This window comes from Podarcis liolepis (genome assembly GCF_965112155.1).
Source record: "Podarcis liolepis genome assembly, chromosome: 3".
Taxonomy (NCBI): Eukaryota; Metazoa; Chordata; class Lepidosauria; order Squamata; family Lacertidae; genus Podarcis; species Podarcis liolepis.
The window spans coordinates 118,396,129-118,415,677 of record NC_139557.1 but is presented as its reverse complement, the minus strand read 5'-3'; the positions used below and the strand labels follow the sequence as shown (position 1 = coordinate 118,415,677).

General features: G+C 45.0%; 2 protein-coding genes and 1 long non-coding RNA gene across 8 annotated transcripts in view; 1 reads left to right on the top strand and 2 right to left on the bottom strand.

Moving 5' to 3' along the window:
* The window catches only part of LOC310702760 (uncharacterized protein), a 151,042-nt gene that overhangs the window by 11,424 nt on the left and 120,069 nt on the right, over nucleotides 1-19,549 (top strand). The gene's annotated exons all lie outside the window — the stretch shown is intronic.
* The window catches only part of LOC310702766 (uncharacterized protein), a 286,289-nt gene that overhangs the window by 231,562 nt on the left and 35,178 nt on the right, over nucleotides 1-19,549 (bottom strand). For all 4 annotated transcript variants that reach the window (XM_083494874.1, XM_083494875.1, XM_083494876.1 and 1 more), the window contains exon 2: nucleotides 10,527-10,640. In XM_083494874.1, coding sequence (XP_083351000.1) covers nucleotides 10,527-10,640 — 114 coding nt within the window. The remainder of the gene's footprint in view (nucleotides 1-10,526; nucleotides 10,641-19,549) is intronic.
* Nucleotides 6,926-9,546, bottom strand: LOC310702982. Its single transcript, XR_014523862.1, has 3 exons — nucleotides 9,444-9,546; nucleotides 8,325-8,441; nucleotides 6,926-7,196 (listed from the first exon to the last, which is right to left on the bottom strand). It is a non-coding gene; the product is annotated as an uncharacterized lncRNA (long non-coding RNA).

Genomic DNA, 19,549 nt, shown 5'->3' with positions numbered 1-19,549 from the left:
TAATAATAATAATAATAATAATAATTTTTACCCTGCCCTCCCCAGCCAAGGCCAGGCTCAGGGTGGTTAACCAGCAATAATAAAAACAAGTTGAATGAATACAACTTAAAAACCAAATTAAAATACAACATTAAAATATTGAAACATTAAAATATTAAAATGTAGCCTCATCACAGGAGGAGAAAGGAAAAGAAAAAAGAAAGAGGGGGATGGAATCAAACTGGCTCCAAGCCAAAGGCCAAGCGAAACAACTCTGTCTTACAGGCGCTGCGGAAAGAAATCAGATCCTGCAGGGCCCTGGTCTCATGAGACAGAGCGTTCCATTGGGCAGGAACCAGAGTTGAAAAGGCCCTGGCTCTGGTTGAACCTAATCTAACTTCCTTAGGGCCCGGGACCACTAGGGTGTTGCTATTTATGGAGCTTGAGGCTCTCTGTGGGGCATACCAGGAGAGGCGGTCCTGTAGGTATGAGGGTCCTAAGCTGTGAGGGGCTTTAAAGGTCAAAACCAGCACCTTAAATCTGACCCTGGACTCCACCGGGAGCCAGTGCAGCTTGAAAAGCACTGGGTGAATATGCTCTCATGGCAGAGACCCCGTGAGGAGCCTCGCTGCAGCATTCTGCACCCGCTGGATTGTCTGGGACAGCTTCAAGGGCAGCCCCACGTAGAGCGAATTACAGTAGTTAAGCCTGGAGGTGACCGTTGCATGGATCACTGTGGCCAGGTCGGGGCGGGAAAGGTAAGGGACCAACTGCTTGATGCGGCGAAGGTGGAAAAATGTCGCCTTGGCTGTTGCTGTAACCTGCGCCTCCATGGAAAGGGAGGCATCACGGATTACACCCAAACTCTTAACAGAAGGCAATGGCACTAATTGGGCCTCCGCAAGAGAAGGGAGTTGGTCCCTCATCCCCATGCCATCTCAACCCAGCCATAGGACCTCTGTCTTCAAAGCATTTAGTTTTAATCGGCTCCCATGAAACCATCCAGCAACAGCTTCCAAGCATCTGCTAAGTGTGTTCAGGGCCGATTCGGTGTGGCCATCCATCAGCAGATAGAGCTGAGTGTCATCAGCATATTGGTGATAGCCCAGCCCAAAGCTCCGGACAATCTGGGCAAGGGGGCGCCTAAAGATGTTAAAAAGCATCGGGGAAAGGATTGCGCCCTGCGGCACTCCACACACCAAGGAGTGGCATGACTACATTTCCCTCCCTAGTGCCACCCTCTGTCCCCAACCAGAGTTAAAAGAGCACAGCCATTTACGGGCTATGCCCTGTATCCCCACGTCGGCGAGGCGGTGGTCCAGAAGATCATGATCAACCATGTCAAAGGCTGCTGACAAATCTAAAAGGATCAGCAGTCCTGACCCGCCTTGATCCAGTTGTCTACGGAGATCATCTGTTAGGGCAACCAGGGCTGTCTCGGTCCCAAAACCAGGACAGAAACCGGACTAAAATGGATCTAAAGCCGATGTTTCCTCCAGAAACCTATCAAGCAGTTCAGCAACCGCTCTCTCAATTACCCTACCCAGGTATGGAAGATTTGAAACTGGGCGGTAATTGGATAGGTCTAAAGGATCTAGTGAAGTTTTCTTTAAGAGCGGACACACAACTGCTTCCTTCTGTTCCCCTGGGAATGTCCCCGTGGCAAGGGACAAATTGATAATTTCAAGCAGGGGGGACTACGCGACATCTAGACACGCCCTAATCAGCCAAGACGGGCACGGATCAAGGAGGCAGGCGGTGGGCCTACCAACTTGGATGAATCTATCCACATCAGCAGGAAGTATACGATCGAAATGGTCCCACACTGGACCTGAAGTCAGTCGAGGGGCCTCCAGTTCAGTCACTGTATCTAAATTGGCAGCGAGGTCACGGCGGCGCAACAGGACTTTCTCCGCAAAAACGCTCGCAAATGCCTCACAGCTGTGGGTCGAATTTGTGCTTAAATTTGCTTGTCCTTCTAAGGACGTTATTGACCTAATTATTCTAAATAGTTGTGCCGGGTGAGAGCTAGCGGATGCAATGGAAGCTGCAAAGTAAGATTTCTTAGCAGCTTTCATAGCCGTCTCATAGGCTTTCATAAGCGTCCTATAAGATGTTCTTGAGGCTCCGTCACGAGTCCGTCGCCATGCTCCCTCTAGCCGTCTTAGATCCCGCTTCATTTTCGGGAGCTCCTCAGTAAACCAAGGGGCCCGGTTTCGACAGGGTCGCAGAGGGCGCTTAGGCGCGATCTCATCGATGGCTGCCAAGAGCCAGTTATTCCAGTCCTCAACAAGGTCATCTAATGAGTCGCCTGGAGCAACTCTTGGTCTCCAGAGCCTTAATCATCTGACAGCCCTCTTCTGCCCCTCTGGTCAATATCCTTCTTGAATGCCAAATCCTCACTTTTTAATTGATAATTACATTTTTAGTAAGGATATTATTGGAGTTGCAGAACCCCATAGACATTTCCTAATTAAGGAATTCCTTTTCTGGAAATATTTACTACATATATGAACTGGAATTCTACTCCCACTATAGATTATTCTGGGAATAATGTTCGTTTGAGAGTATTAACCCTTCCGCATAAGGGCAGGTTAAATGACTCCCATCTATTAATATATAAAGAAAACTCATTGATTACTTTGTTTAAATTACATGCTACTAATTCAGTAATATCCATTGGCATGATTATACCTAAATATCAAAATGACTCTCTGCAAATATGGAACTGATAGCTCTTAGCTGAATAAATAAAGTCACTGTTACTTATATGAAGCGATACCGACTTTGCCCAGTTTATAGCATATCTTGAGCAGGGCTAGCACTGGCTGTCCTCCAATGTCTCTGTGCACCGGCAACCATAACAGAAGATCCGGAGGTAAATTTGGCAAACGGTTGGTTCAGTTGTTTCTGGAATCCAGGTTTCAGTTCTGTTCAGTGTTTCTAAGCTATGACACACCGGAAGGTCGCCCATTTTATTGGAATTTCAGGCAGACAACCAAACATTAGCACAGGGAACATGGATGGATTGTTAGATAACAAAATCTCAGACCCTCCAGCATTCTGCCAGTTTAACTTGAGACTTGCGCCTTTCAGTGCCATACTCCCGGGCAAATGAGCTGGGGCTTCCCCTCTTCAGTGGGTCTCCATCCCCTCCAGTGGGGGCAGCATTGGGCAGAGGAAGCATGGCGAATGGGTCCAGTGGGGGCAGCCTGACCTGCATCACCAGCAGCTCCCCCTCCTCCTCTGCTTCCATGGACTAAAGCGAAGCCACCTTATTTTTCACCAAAGACATTTGTCTTTGGGTACTGAGCTCTCACAAGAGCCAGCTGACTGGCGAGGGAGCTCAGCACAAAAACCGGGACATCCAATCAGAAACTGGGATAGCTTCTGTAATTCCAGGATGTCCCAGTTGAATCAGAACTGTTGATGGATAAGCAATCTTGTCTTGACATCAGGCATAGTGGACCTGTGACCCTCCGATTTTTGTTGGACTACAATTCCCATCATCCATGAACTGCAATTCCCACAAGCCCTTGTTTATTCTGCATGGGTTGAAGCCAAAGGGGGAGGGGGAGGAAATTATAAGCAGCATGAGGATGAGCTTAGCCCACTCATGGTAGCCACCGACACTACCTCCCCGCCCCCCCCAAAAGATACTCTTTCCTCAGTCCATTTCTGAGCCTCCTGCACCAACCTGGTTTCCTAACATTGTTTCTCCTTTCCACTGCTGATTTCTTTCTCCTCCCTGGAGTCTTCCTAACCAGTCAAAGATCCCATTGTGGAAGTATACCTGAAGGAGCATATTTACCTTTATCATTCAGCCCGGACACGGAGGTCCAGCTCCAAGTGTTGGGATTTTAGTTCCCACCAGCTGCGAGCAAGCAGCCAGATTGTTTACATCATATGATGTATCTGAGCATGAGACAGGAAGTCTGAGCCAGTTCTCAGCGCTCTAATTTTAACCTGGATGGAGTTACTGTGAGTTGTCTTCTGCTTCTGGGTAGAAGCAGAGTAGTGTCATAGACTCGCATCCTGTACTGCTCAGGCGAGCAGGCATGCTTTTGTACAGTCTTAATAAAGTAGCAGTTAGAATACGGACTGTCCTCTTCTGTGATGGATTGCCAGAAGATTGCTAGCATGCTCCTCTCAGGAGGGAGGGTTCGTTTATCAATGGTCTTTCTTGACTGAGGGGGATTCCAGACAGAGAGGGACCTCCGGAGAAAGGCACCGGGTGCCTGGGATGCTGGCACCGCTCCTGGGCAGGCGTTTTTCCAATAACCTTCTGGCGGTTCCTTCATTGGGAGAGGCAAGGTTACAGGGAAGCAGGCAGAGGGCCTTTTAGGTAGTGGTGACCAAGGAACTAAGGTCAAAGGCACCAGCGTGGTATTAGTCTAAGACCTGGGAGACATGGGCTCATGGGAGAAAAAGATGTATATTGCCTTGAGTTCCTTGGGGAAAGTTGGGAGAGAAATGTCTAAACAAACAAATTGAAAGTGGCATGGATATGTGATCCTATGTGTTTAACTTCAGATATCATTTTCTGCTTGTATTTTATTTTAATTGGCATCTGCAATTATAGTTGGCTATGTTATGAATTAATGTATGTAAATTAAAGTTGAAAAGAAAGACCCAGATCAATGACTGAATCTGGGATCTTGATCACTGGGCAGCAATAGCCCTTCCCGACTCTTCAGTCCCACCTCCTCCCTGGCACCTCCCTGAGTTCCTTCTTTCATTCTCAAAATCCCAGAAAACACCCTTCAGAAAATTCTGAGTCCTACTCAGAGTACACCCATAGAAATCAATAAACCTGATGTGCCTTCAGCAGCATTAAATACCACTCTCAATGACCTATGGGCACCCACAAGGCAGTGGATCCTGAATAATCAGCTCCAGTTACCGTAAATTTCGCTCCATAACACGCAGATTTTTCCTCCTAGAAAGTAAGGGGAAATGTCTGTGCGTGTTATGGAGCGAATGCCTACAGATGGCGGGGGAATCTGCTGCAGTCGTGAGCAGTCCGTGGCTCGCTTTGAAATAGCAAAGCGGGTGTAAGCGGCTCCTGTCAGCTAGCGGAGCCGGGGAGGAGGGAGAGAAGCAGAGCGGGAGTTGGCTGCTTTAAAACAACCCCTGCTCTCTGTCCCTGCCTGCAGTTTTTTGCTGTCCGATTTTGGATTAGCCACTGTAGGGGCTGTGTGTGTGTGTGCTTGATCTATCGTTCTCCTCCTCCTGCTTCCCCTTCACTCTCCCAGCGCCCCTCCGACGTTAGAATCCACACTCTGTGTGTGTGTGTGTGTGTGTGTGTGAGGTCTCCTTCTCCTCTTGCTTCCCCTTCACTCTCCCTCCGACGTTAGAATCCACACTCTGCACTCTGTGTGTCTGTGTGTGTGTGTGTGAGGGCTCCTTCTCCTCTTGCTTCCCCTTCACTCTCCCTCCGACGTTAGAATCCACACTGTGTGTGTGTGTGTCTGTGTGTGTGTGAGGGCTCCTTCTCCTCTTGCTTCCCCTTCACTCTCCCTCCGACGTTAGAATCCACACTCTGTGTGTCTGTGTGTGTGTGAGGGCTCCTTCTCCCCTTGCTTCCCCTTCACTCTCCCTCCGACGTTGGAATCCACACACTGTGTGTCTGTGTGTGTGTGAGGGCTCCTTCTCCTCTTGCTTCCCCTTCACTCTCCCTCCGACGTTAGAATCCACACTCTGTGTGTCTGTGTGTGTGTGAGGGCTCCTTCTCCCCTTGCTTCCCCTTCACTCTCCCTCCGACGTTGGAATCCACACACTGTGTGTCTGTGTGTGTGTGAGGGCTCCTTCTCCTCTTGCTTCCCCTTCACTCTCCCTCCGACGTTAGAATCCACACTCTGTGTGTGTGTGTGTGAGAGGTCTCCTTCTCCTCTTGCTTCCCCTTCACTCTCCCAGCGCCCCTGCGACTTTAGAATTGACACTCTGTGTGTCTGTGTGTGTGTGAGGGATCGTTCTCCTTCTCTTGCTTCCCATTCACTCCCCCAGCGCCCCTGCGACTTCCAGCGCCCTGCAACTTTAGGGCCAGTTCTCTCTCTGTGTGTGTGTGTTTTGACCTCACTGTGCTTGTTGGGGGAGAGTGTTGGTCACACTTTTTCTTGATTTGTCTCAGAGTGGTTACTATCGTGGTTTCCTTGCTGGGGAGGAGGGAGAGACGCAGAGCCTGCTTGTTCTAAAGGAGCAAAGCCGGAGAGGAGCCTCTCCTGCATTATTAGCAGCATCCTTCTCCACACCCCCCCCACGTGTGCTCCTTGTCCCTTGAGTGCTTTTCCTTCCCTCCCCACTTAAAACGTGGTTTCAAAGCACGGATCCACATGGATCCTCAGGATTTTTGCACTGGGTCACCCGAAATTCACCATCAGATCACATAGCATGTCCATGGCTACAGCCTGCACAAAAAACACACACGCACCCACTGTTTCATGGGGCCGCAATGGCGCAAAAACGTGGTTACAAAGCATGGACCCACATGGATGCTCAGGATTTTTGCATTGGGCTACCCCAAACTCACCGTCAGATCACATGTCTGTGGCCACAGCATGAACCACAAAAATCATACATCCACTGTTTTGTTTAGAATATTTTTTTCTTGTTTTCCTCCTCTGAAAACTACGTGCGTGTTATGGTCAGGTGCGTGTTATAGAGCGAAAAATACGGTAGGTCATGGCTCCAGTCTGGGTTGAGTTCAGCCTATCCCACCCGTGTTCACATAACCAACTGGGCAGCGAAACCCAAGCTCTGCCTGGGTGCATGAAAATCATTAGCTGCTGTTATCTCCTCCTGGGACTTGGGGATGAGAACTTTAGTCAAGAGGGATCTTGGGCAGATATGATGCGCTTCCACTGGAGGAGGGTCATATTTAGTCATAAATGCTTTTTTAAAAAATGAAAAAAATACATTTTAAATTTGCAGGTTAATATGTGTTTAATTAGATGATCATCTGAACAGACTAATCTTTGTTTCATTGCTTGCTTCACAAATGGATTGATCAGGCCCACTTCCACAAGCAAAGATCCAGAAGAATCAGCGTAGCAATCAGGCGTTCACACTTTTGGATGTGGGCTGCTCACTGATGTCACTCAAGGGCACAGCATTGTGCATTGAAGGCACAGTAAGCAGGAAGAGTTAGACCAGATGGGCAGCATTTGGTGAGTTCCTCCTGGCAGAATCCCCCATTTCCTCTTACATTGATTATTGTCCTGAATAAAAGAAAGAAGGAAATCTGTAATCGATTGCACTTTCAGGAGCCTGGAGTCAGATTGCTCACCTTCAGGAGATAAGATTTATAGTGCTGGAAAGACTCAAAGGAACATTTAAGGCCACCCTGCAATTCAGGAATATGTAGCAGAAAGGAAGAGGACATGCAGGCCCAGCCCCAGAAGAGCTCTCAGAGGAATTTGCAAGATCAATGCCGACATCTCCTGGCCCATCCTGGATGTCAGGATGGGCCACTGGCAGCTGCTGACTTTGAGGACTCCATCACAGGCTAGAATAGATCTATTAAATTATTTCTCATCTCCAGCCTCAGATTGCAGTTGCTTTTCAATTCATTTCTCCAGTATTTCTAAGAGGCAGAATAAACTATCACCATTGTGTGGAGCTGAAGAAATGTGCATGCACACGAAAGCTGATACCGAGAACAAACTTACTTGGTCTCTAAGGTGCTACTGGAAGGAATTTTTTCATTTTGTTTTGACTACGGCAGACCAACACAGCTATCTATCTGTAACTATCACCATTGTTGGCATTCAAGAATTCCTCCCCTGGTTCAGGTCCTTAGTGACCATCAGGTTTCCAGCTCCGGTTCTACTGCTGGATATTGTGATGTATTTTGGTACTTTAGCTGAGGTCTGGTGAGTGCAGAATGAAGTGGGACTCTTTGTGGCCAAATCACATATGTGTTCTTGCAGCAGCAGCAGACGGCTGGCTCATCCTCATTTACTGAGGGTTGTCTTAACATTTTGGAAAATTAGATCAGAGCTGCCAGTTTTTACTGCCCATGGGAAGTGCAGCCTGCACAGTTTGTACCCATACGAAAAATATGTGGCATCAAAATTTCCTGTGCACAGAGGAAAACCTTGAGGCTCTAATGCTTAAAAGAAGATGCAGAACCTAGAAGTGCTGCATCAAAACTGAATCCAAATTTAGAAATCTAAAAATAGGGTTAATATGTCCTGATAAAGTGATTGACCACTATTTCCTTTAGCACAAACAAAGCCCTGCTTCTGCTTCCTCCAGTGAAGATGCAGAGTGTAGATCAGGAAAACAGGATGAAAAATGAGCAAACATTCACACGTGAGTGGGACCAACTCATGGGTATCACTTACTCTTGCAGCAGCGTTCATTAGAACCACAGGAGACGTTTGTAATCTCTCCAAAAGTACAGTTCGCAGTCCTTGGGGCCTGGCAAAAACCTCCCGAGAATCTACACAATGGGGGTCGATCTGTGCAAAAGAGAGGGAAGTAGATTTTCATCATTTGAGAGAACTCCTTGTGCAATACAGAAACGTTAATTTGACGGGCATTTTGTTTTGAGCATTGGAAGAGCACTTCCAAGTATGAGAGCCTGAGGTCCTGCACTGGGAAATGGGAGACCAGCCTTCAAATCCAGCCTTATCATGAGTCTCACAGAGTGGCCTTGGGGCAATCACTCAATCTCAGCCTAATCTCCCTTGCAAGGTTGTTGTGAGGATTAAATTAAGAAGAACCATAGAAGCCACTTTGAGCTCCATTGAGAAGAACCTGGGATATAAATGCAATGAAAAAATATCAGTATTATTATGTCCCATAATGCGGATGGGAAGATTGAGGCTGAGAGTGAAAGTGTGGTTATCCATAGGCCAGCTGGTGATCTCATGGAGGATTCTCACAGACTTGGATTGCCAGGCATGGGAAGTCCTGATCTGACTGATGCTCCGGTCAACATTATTTTTGTACTTCATGTGAGTTCTGGTGAGTGCAGAATGAAGTGGGAATCTTTGTTGCCAAATCATATTTGTGTTCCTTCAGCAGCAGCAGACTGCTGGCTCATCCTCACTTACTCAGCGCTGTCTTAACATTTTGGAGAGTTAGATCAAAGCCCCCATTTTTTACTTCCCATGGAAAGAGCAGCTTGCACAGTTTGCCCCCATACGAAATATCTGTGGCATCAAAATTCCCTGTGCACAGATGAAAACCTTGAAGCTCTAATGCTTAAAAGAAGATGCAGAACCTAGAAGGGTTGCATCAAAACTGAATCCAACTTTTTACTTCTAAAAATAAAATTAATATACCCTGAGCGTATTATCAGCTACTCTGATGCAGAAACTGATCAGTGATTATTTCCTTTAGCACAAGCAAAGCCCTGCATTGTCCAGTGAAGATGTAGAGTGTAGATCAGGAAAACAGGATTAAAAATGAGTAAACATTTGCACGAGTGGGACCACGAAGTGATGGGTATCACTTACATCTACAGCAGCGTTCATTACGACCACAGGGGATGTTTGTAATCTCTCCAAAGGTACAGTTCTTAGTGATTGGGGCCTGGCAAAATCCTCCCGAGTGTGAACAAAATGGAATTTCAGCTGTGCAAAAGAGAGGGAATTAAATTGTCATTATTTGAAAGGACTTCTTGTGCAAAACAGAAATGTTAATTTGACGGGCGTTTTGTTTTGAGCATTGGACTAGCACTTCCAAGTATGAGAGCCTGAGGTCCTGGACCAGGAAATGGGAGACCAGCCTTCAAATGCAGCCTCATCATGAGGCTCACAGTGTCTCCTTGGGCCTCTCAGGGTTGTTGTGAGGATTAAATTAGGAAGAACCACAGAAGGCACCTTGAGCTCCATGGAGAAAAAGGTGGGATATAAATGCAATGAGTAAATAAATATTCAAAGCCTTCTGTACCAGCAAGTCAGTATTATTATGTCCCATAATACCGATGGGGAGATTGAGGCTGAGAGTGAAAGCCTGGTTTACCCGAGGCCAGCTGGTGACCTCATGGTGGAGTTTTACAGATTTGGATTGTCAGGCATGGAAAGTCCTGATTTAACTGACACCATCAATTTAACATAGAATGGTTGATTTGGGGGGGGGGTCTTCTTTATAAATGGGGTTGCAGGTGGTGCTGTGGGGTAAACCGTTGAGCCTCTTGGGCTTGCCGATCGGAAGGTCGTGGTTCGTATCCCCATGATGGGGTGAGTTCCCATTGCTCAGTCCCAGCTTCTGCCAACCTAGCAGTTCAAAAGCATGTCAAAGTGCAAGTTGATAAATAGGTACTACTACTGCAGCAGAAAGGTGAACAGCGTTTCTGTGCGCTGCTCTGGTTTTGCCAGAGGTGGCTTAGTCATGCTAGCCACATGACCTGGAAAAATGGTCTGCAGACAGACGAGGGCTCCCTCGGTCAGAAAAGCTAGCTGAGCACCCAACCCAAGAGTTGTTTGCGACTGGACTTAACTGCCAGGGGTCCTTTACCTTTACCCTTTTATATATATTTATTTACTACATATTTATCTTTTTTGCAAAAACAAAACAACTCAGTGGATATCACTTACCATTGCAGCAGATTCCGTTGCTGCCACAGGAGATCCCCTTAATTTCTCCATTTTCACACTTTGTAGTTGCTGAATAGTGGCAAGTTCCTCCTGCTAGTTCACATATAAATTGCCCTGTGTAAAAGAGAAGGGAAATAAATTCATTTCAAGGGGGCAAAGGGGTTGCCAACTACTTTTTTCCCAAACTAGAACCCTGCGTATTTAATGGGATGACCAAATTTTACAGGCTTCTGCTGCCTCTCAACCTGCTAACTACTGTTTCATTGGCCAGCATTAGCAAGGGTCAGATCGGTCCTCCTTCTCTGCAAACACTCCAGCTGATTCCTGAACCTTGTAAGGGGGCTGACACTCAGCTGCACCCAGCCACTTGGGTGGCACATAAATCATAACATTATGATGATGATGATTACTGCTCCTGGGATTTTTTCTGCACAGCTGAAAAGCCTATATCTTGCAGGTTGTTAATGCAAGGAGAGAAAAATTAGCAGATAATGCACCCACAGACCCACATAACTGGCAACTATGTCATCCTTCATTCCATTCTACTGAAGGTTCCCCCTTTGCTTTCAACATCTGCCAATCAGAATTACTGCTGTTCTGAGCTTCAGAAATACCTTGCCACTTGCGCCCTCTCTGAGAATGTTTTTTTCTGTAATCTTCCCAGTAGTGTTGCCAATGTGTTTTGCTCAGCTCACACCCAAATGTGCTGGCTATAGTCATTCTCAGCTACCAGCCAGGTGAGGAGGGGGTAAGGCCCACCCATTTGGCTAGGGGCACCATCTCTTCATAGGGTATAATGATGGGGTCCTGAGGTGGCAACTGTGGGCATTCTTTAACAAAGAAACTTGCTGGGTTAGGTCTACAATGGAATCCTTCATCAGATATTTACTCTTCATAGATCCAAGACCTCTGGAATTAGAAAGGACTTGGGGATCATAGAATCATAGAGTTGGAAGAGACCACAAGGGCCATCGAGTCCAACCCCCTGCCAAGCAGGAAACACCATCAGAGCACTCCTGACATATGGTTGCCAAGCCTCTGCTTAAAGACCTGCAAAGAAGGAGACTCCACCACACTCCTTGGTAGCAAATTCTACTGTCGAACCCCTCTTACCGTCAGGAAGTTCTTCCTAATGTTTAGGTGGAATCTTCTTGTAGTTTGGATCCATTGCTCCGTGTCCGCTTCCCTGGAGCAGCAGAAAACAACCTTTCTCCCTCCTCTATGTGACATCCTTTTATATATTTGAACATGGCTATCATATCACCCCTTAACTTCCTCTTCTCCAGGCTAAACATGCCCAGCTCCCTTAGCTGTTCCTCATAAGGCATAGTTTCAAGGCCTTTGACCATTTTGGTTGCCCTCCTCTGGACACGTTCCAGTTTGTCAGTGTCCTTCTTGAACTGTGGTGCCCAGAACTGGACACAGTACTCCAGGTGAGGTCTGACCAGAGCAGAATACAGTGGCACTATTACTTCCCTTGATCTAGATGCTATACTCCTATTGATGCAGCCCAGAATTGCATTGGCTTTTTTAGCTGCCGCGTCACACTGTTGGCTCATGTCAAGTTTGTGGTCAACCAAGACTCCTAGATCCTTTTCACATGTACTGCTCTCAAGCCAGGTGTCACCCATCTTGTATTTGTGCCTCTCATTCTTTTTGCCCAAGTGCAATAGTTACATTTCTCCCTGTTAAAATTCATCTTGTTTGTTTTTGCCCAGCTCTCTAATCTGTCAAGGTGGTTTTGAAGTGTGATCCTGTCCTCTGGGGTGTTAGCCACCCCTCCCAGTTTGGTGTCATCTGCAAATTTGATCAGGATGCCCTTGAGTCCATCATCCAAGTCGTTGATAAAGATGTTGAATAAGACCGGGCCCAAGACAGAACCCTGTGGCACCCCACTAGTCACTCTTCTCCAGGATGAAGAGGAACCATTGATATTTGGGTCCTCTCTTTTCCCCTTTTTGAAAATAGGGACAACAGTTGCCCTACTCCAGTCTGCCGGGACTTCGCCTGTTCTCCAGGAATTCTCAAAGATGACTGCCAGTGGTTCTGAGATCACATCTGCCAGTTCTTTTAATACTCTTGGATGCAGTTCATCTGGCCCTGGAGACTTGAATACATGTAAACTAGCCAAGTATTCTTGTACTATCTCCTTAGTTATTCTGGGCTGTGTTTCCTCTGCTGAATCATTTGCTCCAAATTCTTCAGGTCGGGCATTGTTTTCTTTATCGGAGAAGACTGAGGCAAAGAATTCATTGAGGAGTTCAGCCCTTTCTGTGTCCCCTGTTTGCATTTCACCATCTTCTCCTCTGAGTGACCCCACTGTTTCTTTGTTCTTCCTTTTGCTACGAACATACCCATAAAAGCCTTTTTTGTTGCTTTTAACCTCTCTAGCAAGCCTTTCCTTTCCTTTTAGTATTACTGTCCATGGGATCTCACCCAGCACTTCCCTAAGTTTTATGAAGTCGGCTTTCTTAAAGTCAAGAAATTGAGCCCTAGTATGCTTGGCTGCTCCTTTCCGCTGTATAGTAAACTTCAGAAGAGCATGATCACTCACACCTAATGATCCTTCCACTTCTACCCCACTAACCAGGTCATCAGCATTGGTTAGGACCAGATCTAAAATGGCTGTTCCTCTTGTTGCTTCTCCCACTTTCTGGACAATGAAGTTGTCTGCAAGGCCAGTGAGGAATCTGTTTGACCTTATGCTCTTGGCAGAGTTTGACATCCAACAAATATCTGGGTAATTGAAGTCCCCCATTACTACTTTCTCCCTTCCTTTTGCATGCTTGGCCATCTGTTCCAGTAAGGCATCATCTATGTCCTCCGTTTGGCTTGGGGATCTATATTAAACTCCCATAATGAGGTCACTGTTATTCTTCTTTCCCTTAATTTTGACCCAAATGCTCTCACTTTGGCTTTGAGGTTCTAAATCTTGGATCTCTTCACAGGTATACACATCCCTGACATATAACGCCACTCCTCCTCCTTTCTTGTCTGGTCTGTTTCTCTGAAATAGATTGTATCCCTCCATTATTACATTCCAATCGTGGGACTTATCCCACCAGGTTTCAGTGATGCCTATTATGTCATATTGAGTTTGCTGTACCAAGAGCTCAAACTCATCTTGTTTATTTCCCATGCTTTGTGCATTAGTGTACAGACATTGAAGTCCATTAATCATTCCCCGGTGTCTCTTATTTAAGGATTTTTTCCTCCCACCGCTAGGTCTGCGTGCTGTTTGCTCCATTTGGTCTATGACATTTGGATGATCATCTTCATCAATTGATGGACTCCTACCTTCAGGAGCACTGTCTCCCTGCACACTAAATCTTCTAAACTCTCAGCAATATAAATGACCACCATGGAAGCTGCCTTGTGGCTCATTCAGCATCCTGAACATTCTGCTTTTGCAAAAGCCATGTATTCAATTTCAATTTCAATATTAAGTATATTGTTAAATACTTTCCTCCTCCACCACCCTTTTTAAGCAGCCAGATAGAATAGGGAGCAGCCAATTCATACTGTTGTTCCACCTACAGCAGTTTCTCAGGGTCTCCGGCAGGGGAAATACCTGGGATTGAAGCTGAGACCTTCTGCATTTCCAGCAGCTACTCCCTCCCTGTGCCCTCTTACCTGCAACAACGTGGAAGAGGATGAAGACCAGAGTAAAGCTCAGGTAGAGGAACCTCATGGCAGCAGTTTCCTCTGAGATCTCTGCCAAAGGGAAGGCACTCTAAGGCAGAAGGAAGTGGAGTTTGGATGGAACAAGGAGGTTCTCTCTACTTATAGTGTTGCAGTGCCAAATCCGGTAACTGTCAGCATAGCATCTGAACCCTCCAGGCCCCTTTCTCTTAAATCATCCTAAGCCATCTATTTATCTTACACATCATCCTAAGATTTACCCACACAATCACCTTTCTCATATATTGACAATCTGGCCTGTGCTCCAGGCTACAAACAGGTATTCGTGCAACTTTCAGCATCCAAACTCTTCTCTCTTAACTCATCCTATGCAATTGATTCATCTTGGAGAACTTCCTAATATTTACCTGCAGAACAATCTTTCTCCTGCTCTTTTCTTTCCATATCAGTTAACAGATTTCCTGCCATCTCACAAAAGCTTTTGCCAACTTCACAGAGCCTGGATAGAAAGGAAGTGGAATTATGGGTAAGAGCTCGGCTGTAATGCAGTTTGATACAACCTCTTTGGGTTGGACTGTTCAGTTTGACTGCAGTTGCCATACCTACCAAGAAAGAATCTTTTCAGTGTGCTTTTCTCCTGGTCTGTACCTTTTTGGTTGCAGTTTGCTTAACATGCTTGCTATTGTGATGCATATAGTTTTATGTACATTGCCCCCATTATATGCTTCCCCCCATACCCACATAAATTAATTACTTTATCCCATCATTCATAAGTTATAAGCACAACCAAGAACAACACCCAGAAGATGAGAGGAGAAACCTGTTAGTAGAAACATTGTTTAAATTCTTTTGATCAGTTGTACTCTGCTTTTCCACACGCTAGCAAGGTTATGCTTAAAATTCTGCAAGGAAGGCTCAAGTAGTATGTGGACTGAGAACTCCCAGAAGTGCAAGCTGGATTTAGAAGGAGGAGAGTAACCAGAGACCAAATTGCAAACATGCACTGGATTATAGAGAAAGCTAGAGAGTTCCAGAAAGACATCTACTTCTGCTTCATTGACTATGCAAAAGCCTTTGACTGTGTCGACCACAGCAAACTATGGCAAGTTCTTAAAGAAATGGGAGTGCCTGATCACCTCATCTGTCTCCTGAGAAATCTCTATGTGGGACAAGAAGCTACAGTTAGAACTGGATATGGAACAACTGATTAGTTCAAAATTGGGAAAGGAGTATGACAAGGCTGTATATTGTCTCCCTGCTTATTTAACTTATATGCAGAATTCATCATGCAGAAGGCTGGGCTGGATGAATCCATAGCCGGAATTAAAATTGCCAGAAGAAATATCAACAACCTCAGATATGCAGATGACACAACCTTGATGGCAGAAAGTGAGGAGGAATTAAAGAACCTTTTATTGAGGGTGAAAGAGGAGAGCGCAAAATATGGTCTGAAGCTCAACATCAAAAAAACGAAGATCATGGCCGCTAGTCCCATCACCTCCTGGCAAATAGAAGGGGAAGAAATGGAGGCAGTGAGAGATTTTACTTTCATGGGCTCCATGATCACTGCAGATGGTGACAGCAGCCACGAAATTAAAAGACACCTGCTTCTTGGGAGAAAAGCAATGACAAACCTTGACAGCATCTTAAAAAGTAGAGAATCACCTTGCCAACAAAGGTCCGTATAGTAAAAGCTATGGTTTTCCCAGTAGCGATGTATGGAAGTGAAAGCTGGACCATAAAGAAGGCCAATCACCGAAGAATTGATGCTTTTGAATTATGGAGGCGGCGCGAAACGGCAATGGCGGTCCTCTTCGCGCAGTGAAGAGGGGCTCCGCGGAAAAGGGTCGTCCGCTACGGCAGAGCGGAGACCCGCTAAGAAAAACCACAGGTAGAGTGAGCCTGTGGTCGTGGGACTCGGCGGGCACCAAGAGCGACCTCGGAAACGAAGAAGGGACCCCGTAAGGGGCTCCGGAACGTGGAGGGGGTAGCGGTGCTGTGAGTTCATCGCTCTTTCCGCAGAAGTGAAGCCGCGCGGCTGCTGCTGATGAGCGCTGACCTTTCTTCTTTGAACATCCAATTTGAAACAACATACTCGTGAGTAAGAATCCTGAGATTTCTGAATTTAAATTTCTGAAATTCGGCTGAAAGCGGGAGACGTTAAAAAGGAAGTCCGTCTTCCGGCTCTGCTTAAAGTATCAAGCAAAGGGCTACAAAAGCTGAAGCGCTGAGAGGGGTTTTAAAAGAAGTTGGAGTATACCTTGCAAATTCGGATTTGACTATTTAAAAGTTAAAAACTGTATTCCTACAAGTGGACATAGATCGCAATCTCTTTCCCTTCTTCCTGTGGATTACAAAGTTTCGAAACCCAGCTCTCGGGCTGTCTGGATACAAAAGAACCATCAGACTGCGGTAACTGTGTATAAAGTTATAACGTTACATTGGGGTTTCTTTGTAAGTTACAAATAAGGAACTGTTGCATGCAGCATTGTTAAGAACTCTCACTTTCTGCAGTTTAAAGTGAACTTTGAAGGTTTTCTCCTCCGTCTTGGTTTTTTTTAACTTTTCATTTGGGAACTTAATGGTGGAAACTTTTCATCCTCTTTCCTAACTCTTGGGGAGCTCCCCCTACTGGATTGTGGAATTTCTAGTCTCTGAGAACTGCTGGTTGTTTTGCAAATCTTATGCTTGGATGTTTATATCCTGGACTGCCTTTCCCATGGGATTTACAATTTGACCTTGACACTTGGACAGCTGTGGAATGAGTGGCACAGCAAAAGCAAGGGCTGCCAAAAAAGCAAAACAAACTGAACTGTTGCAATCAACTTTTCCTGTGCAGCCACGCAGATCATCTGTCCCAATTGTTACAGGCCTGCAAGAAGGAGAACCTAAACAGCCAGCTTTTGGGGATATGGCCGCAGGAGGGCTGGACCCAGTCTCTAAAGAAATATTGGACCAGCTGGCAGCTTTAAACAAGAAAGCTGATGAACAGGCGACTAAATTTGACCAAGTGACAGCTACAATTAATAAATTGACTGACCAAGTTGCTCAAAATACACAGGCAATAGGAAATATCCAAATAACAACGGCAGAAAATCGAAAATTAGCTGAAGAAGCAAATTTAAAAGCAGAACAAAATAAAAAGAAGATAGAGGAAGTAAGAGGGGAAGTAAGACCACTGAGCAGACAGATCAATGAACAGCAAGCCTATCTGTCCATGACGGAATTGAAAAATTGGGAAAGCAATCTCAGGCTTAGAAATATACCAGAACTTGAGAAAGAAGATTTGATTGGTTGTCTGACAGCAGAAATATCAAAGTCCTGGGGTTTAGCAGAAGAGAAGGACTTTAAAATTGTCACCGCCTTTAGATTGGGAAGAGTGGCCAAGAAGGACAAACCAAGAGATTGCTTGATTATTGATTATTTTGAGATCTAAGCAAGAAAAAGATAATATACTCGGCCTACATTTTAAAAATTCATTGGTGATTCAGGGAAAGACAGCAGAAATCTTCAGAGACATACCGAAACAATTGTTGGACTTAAGAACTGCATATAAAGACCTCACAAGTTTATTGAGAAACAACACAATTCCCTATAGGTGGGAATTCCCTCAAGGACTATCTTTCAACTTGAAAGGGAAAAAAGTAAGAATCAGAACAGCAGAGGACCAAGAAAAGTTCCTGAACGACCACGGGGAGGACCTTCGGAAAGGAGTAGCAGGAGCTTGGCCACCACCCCCGCCTGGCTCAACACCGGACCCACCTCCAGACATAGACGACAAGAGAGACACCCCTATTGGTTGACAAATTGATTCAGGATGTCTCTGCAGCTTCTTAGTTGGAATATTCATGGTGCAAACTCCCCCGAGAAAAGAAAAAGGATTTTCCATATATTGAGGAAAGAACAATTGGACATTATTTGCCTGCAAGAAACACATGTGACTAGGCTCCATAGGAGAGTTTTAATTAATAAAAGATTAGGCCAAGAATTTATTTCATCAGACAAGGTTAAGAAAAGAGGAGTAGTGATTTATGCAAAGAAGAACCTAGCACCGAAGTTTTTGTTTAAAGATGAACAAGGAAGAATTTTGGCGATTGAAATACAATTACAAGGAGAAAAATTTTTGATAGTAGGAATATACACACCAAATGAGGGGAAATCGGAATTTTATAAAAAGCTGCATGAGATAATGCTGGATCATATTGACTATACTAACATCATTTTGATGGGAGACATGAACGGGGTGGTCTCCACCTACATGGATAAGTCACAAAATCAAAACTTAACTAAAGATGGCAGACTACCCAAAACTTTCTTTGAACTAACAGACAATATGGACTTGACTGACATTTGGAGGACAAAAAACCCACTAGGTAAAGAAGGAACATTCTTTTCTGAGGCCCACCTATCATGGACAAGAATCGACCAAATCTGGATAACTAGAGGACTGGCACCTAAGACTAAAAAAATAGAGATCTGCCCCAAAACCTGCTCCGACCATAACGCCTTGAAAATGGATTTGAGACTTACACCAGCTGGATCCTTCAGATGGAGAATGAATGACACCTTGTTTAGAGATCAGGAGATTGTGAAGAAGGCCCAAAAAACGTTGAAGGATTACTTTGAAATAAACTTGAACACTTCAGTGGAAAAGAAAACAATCTGGGACGCGAGTAAAGCAGTTATGAGAGGGTTTCTGATACAACAGAATACGATTAAGAAAAAACTCTGGAATGGAAAAAAGGATAAGATATTAGAGAAGATAAGAGATGGAGAGAAAAAGTTGAGACTTAATCCAAAATCAAAAGAAGTTTTAAGAGAAATTAAATTCCATCAAGCACAATATGCGAAATTGATAAATCAAGAAGTTGAATGGAAAATTAAACAAATGAAACAAAGATCATTTGAATCGGCGAATAAATGTGGGAAGCTGCTAGCATGGCAGCTGAAAAAGAGACAAAAATTGAACTTTGTTACCAATCTGGAGGTTGAAGGAGAATGTATCCAGAAACCAGAAGAAATTAGAAAGTGTTTCCAGAGATATTTTTAAAAATTGTTTACTCAAGGACCTCAGGCAGAGATTGAGATAAACCAATTTATAAAAAGTAATGGATTGCAAAAATTATCTCAAGATAAACAAACAACCCTGAATTACAGAATAACACAGCAGGAAATTGAAAGTGCCATTCAGAACATGCAATTAGGCAAATCCCCAGGCCCAGATGGACTTACCTCCAAGTATTATAAGACATTAAAGCACTATTTGATCCGGCCACTAATGGAGGTATGTAATCAAATTATGGAGGGGAAGGGGGCACCAGAATCGTGGAAAGAAGCTTTCATCACTTTGATACCAAAATCGGAATCTGAAAAGACTCAAC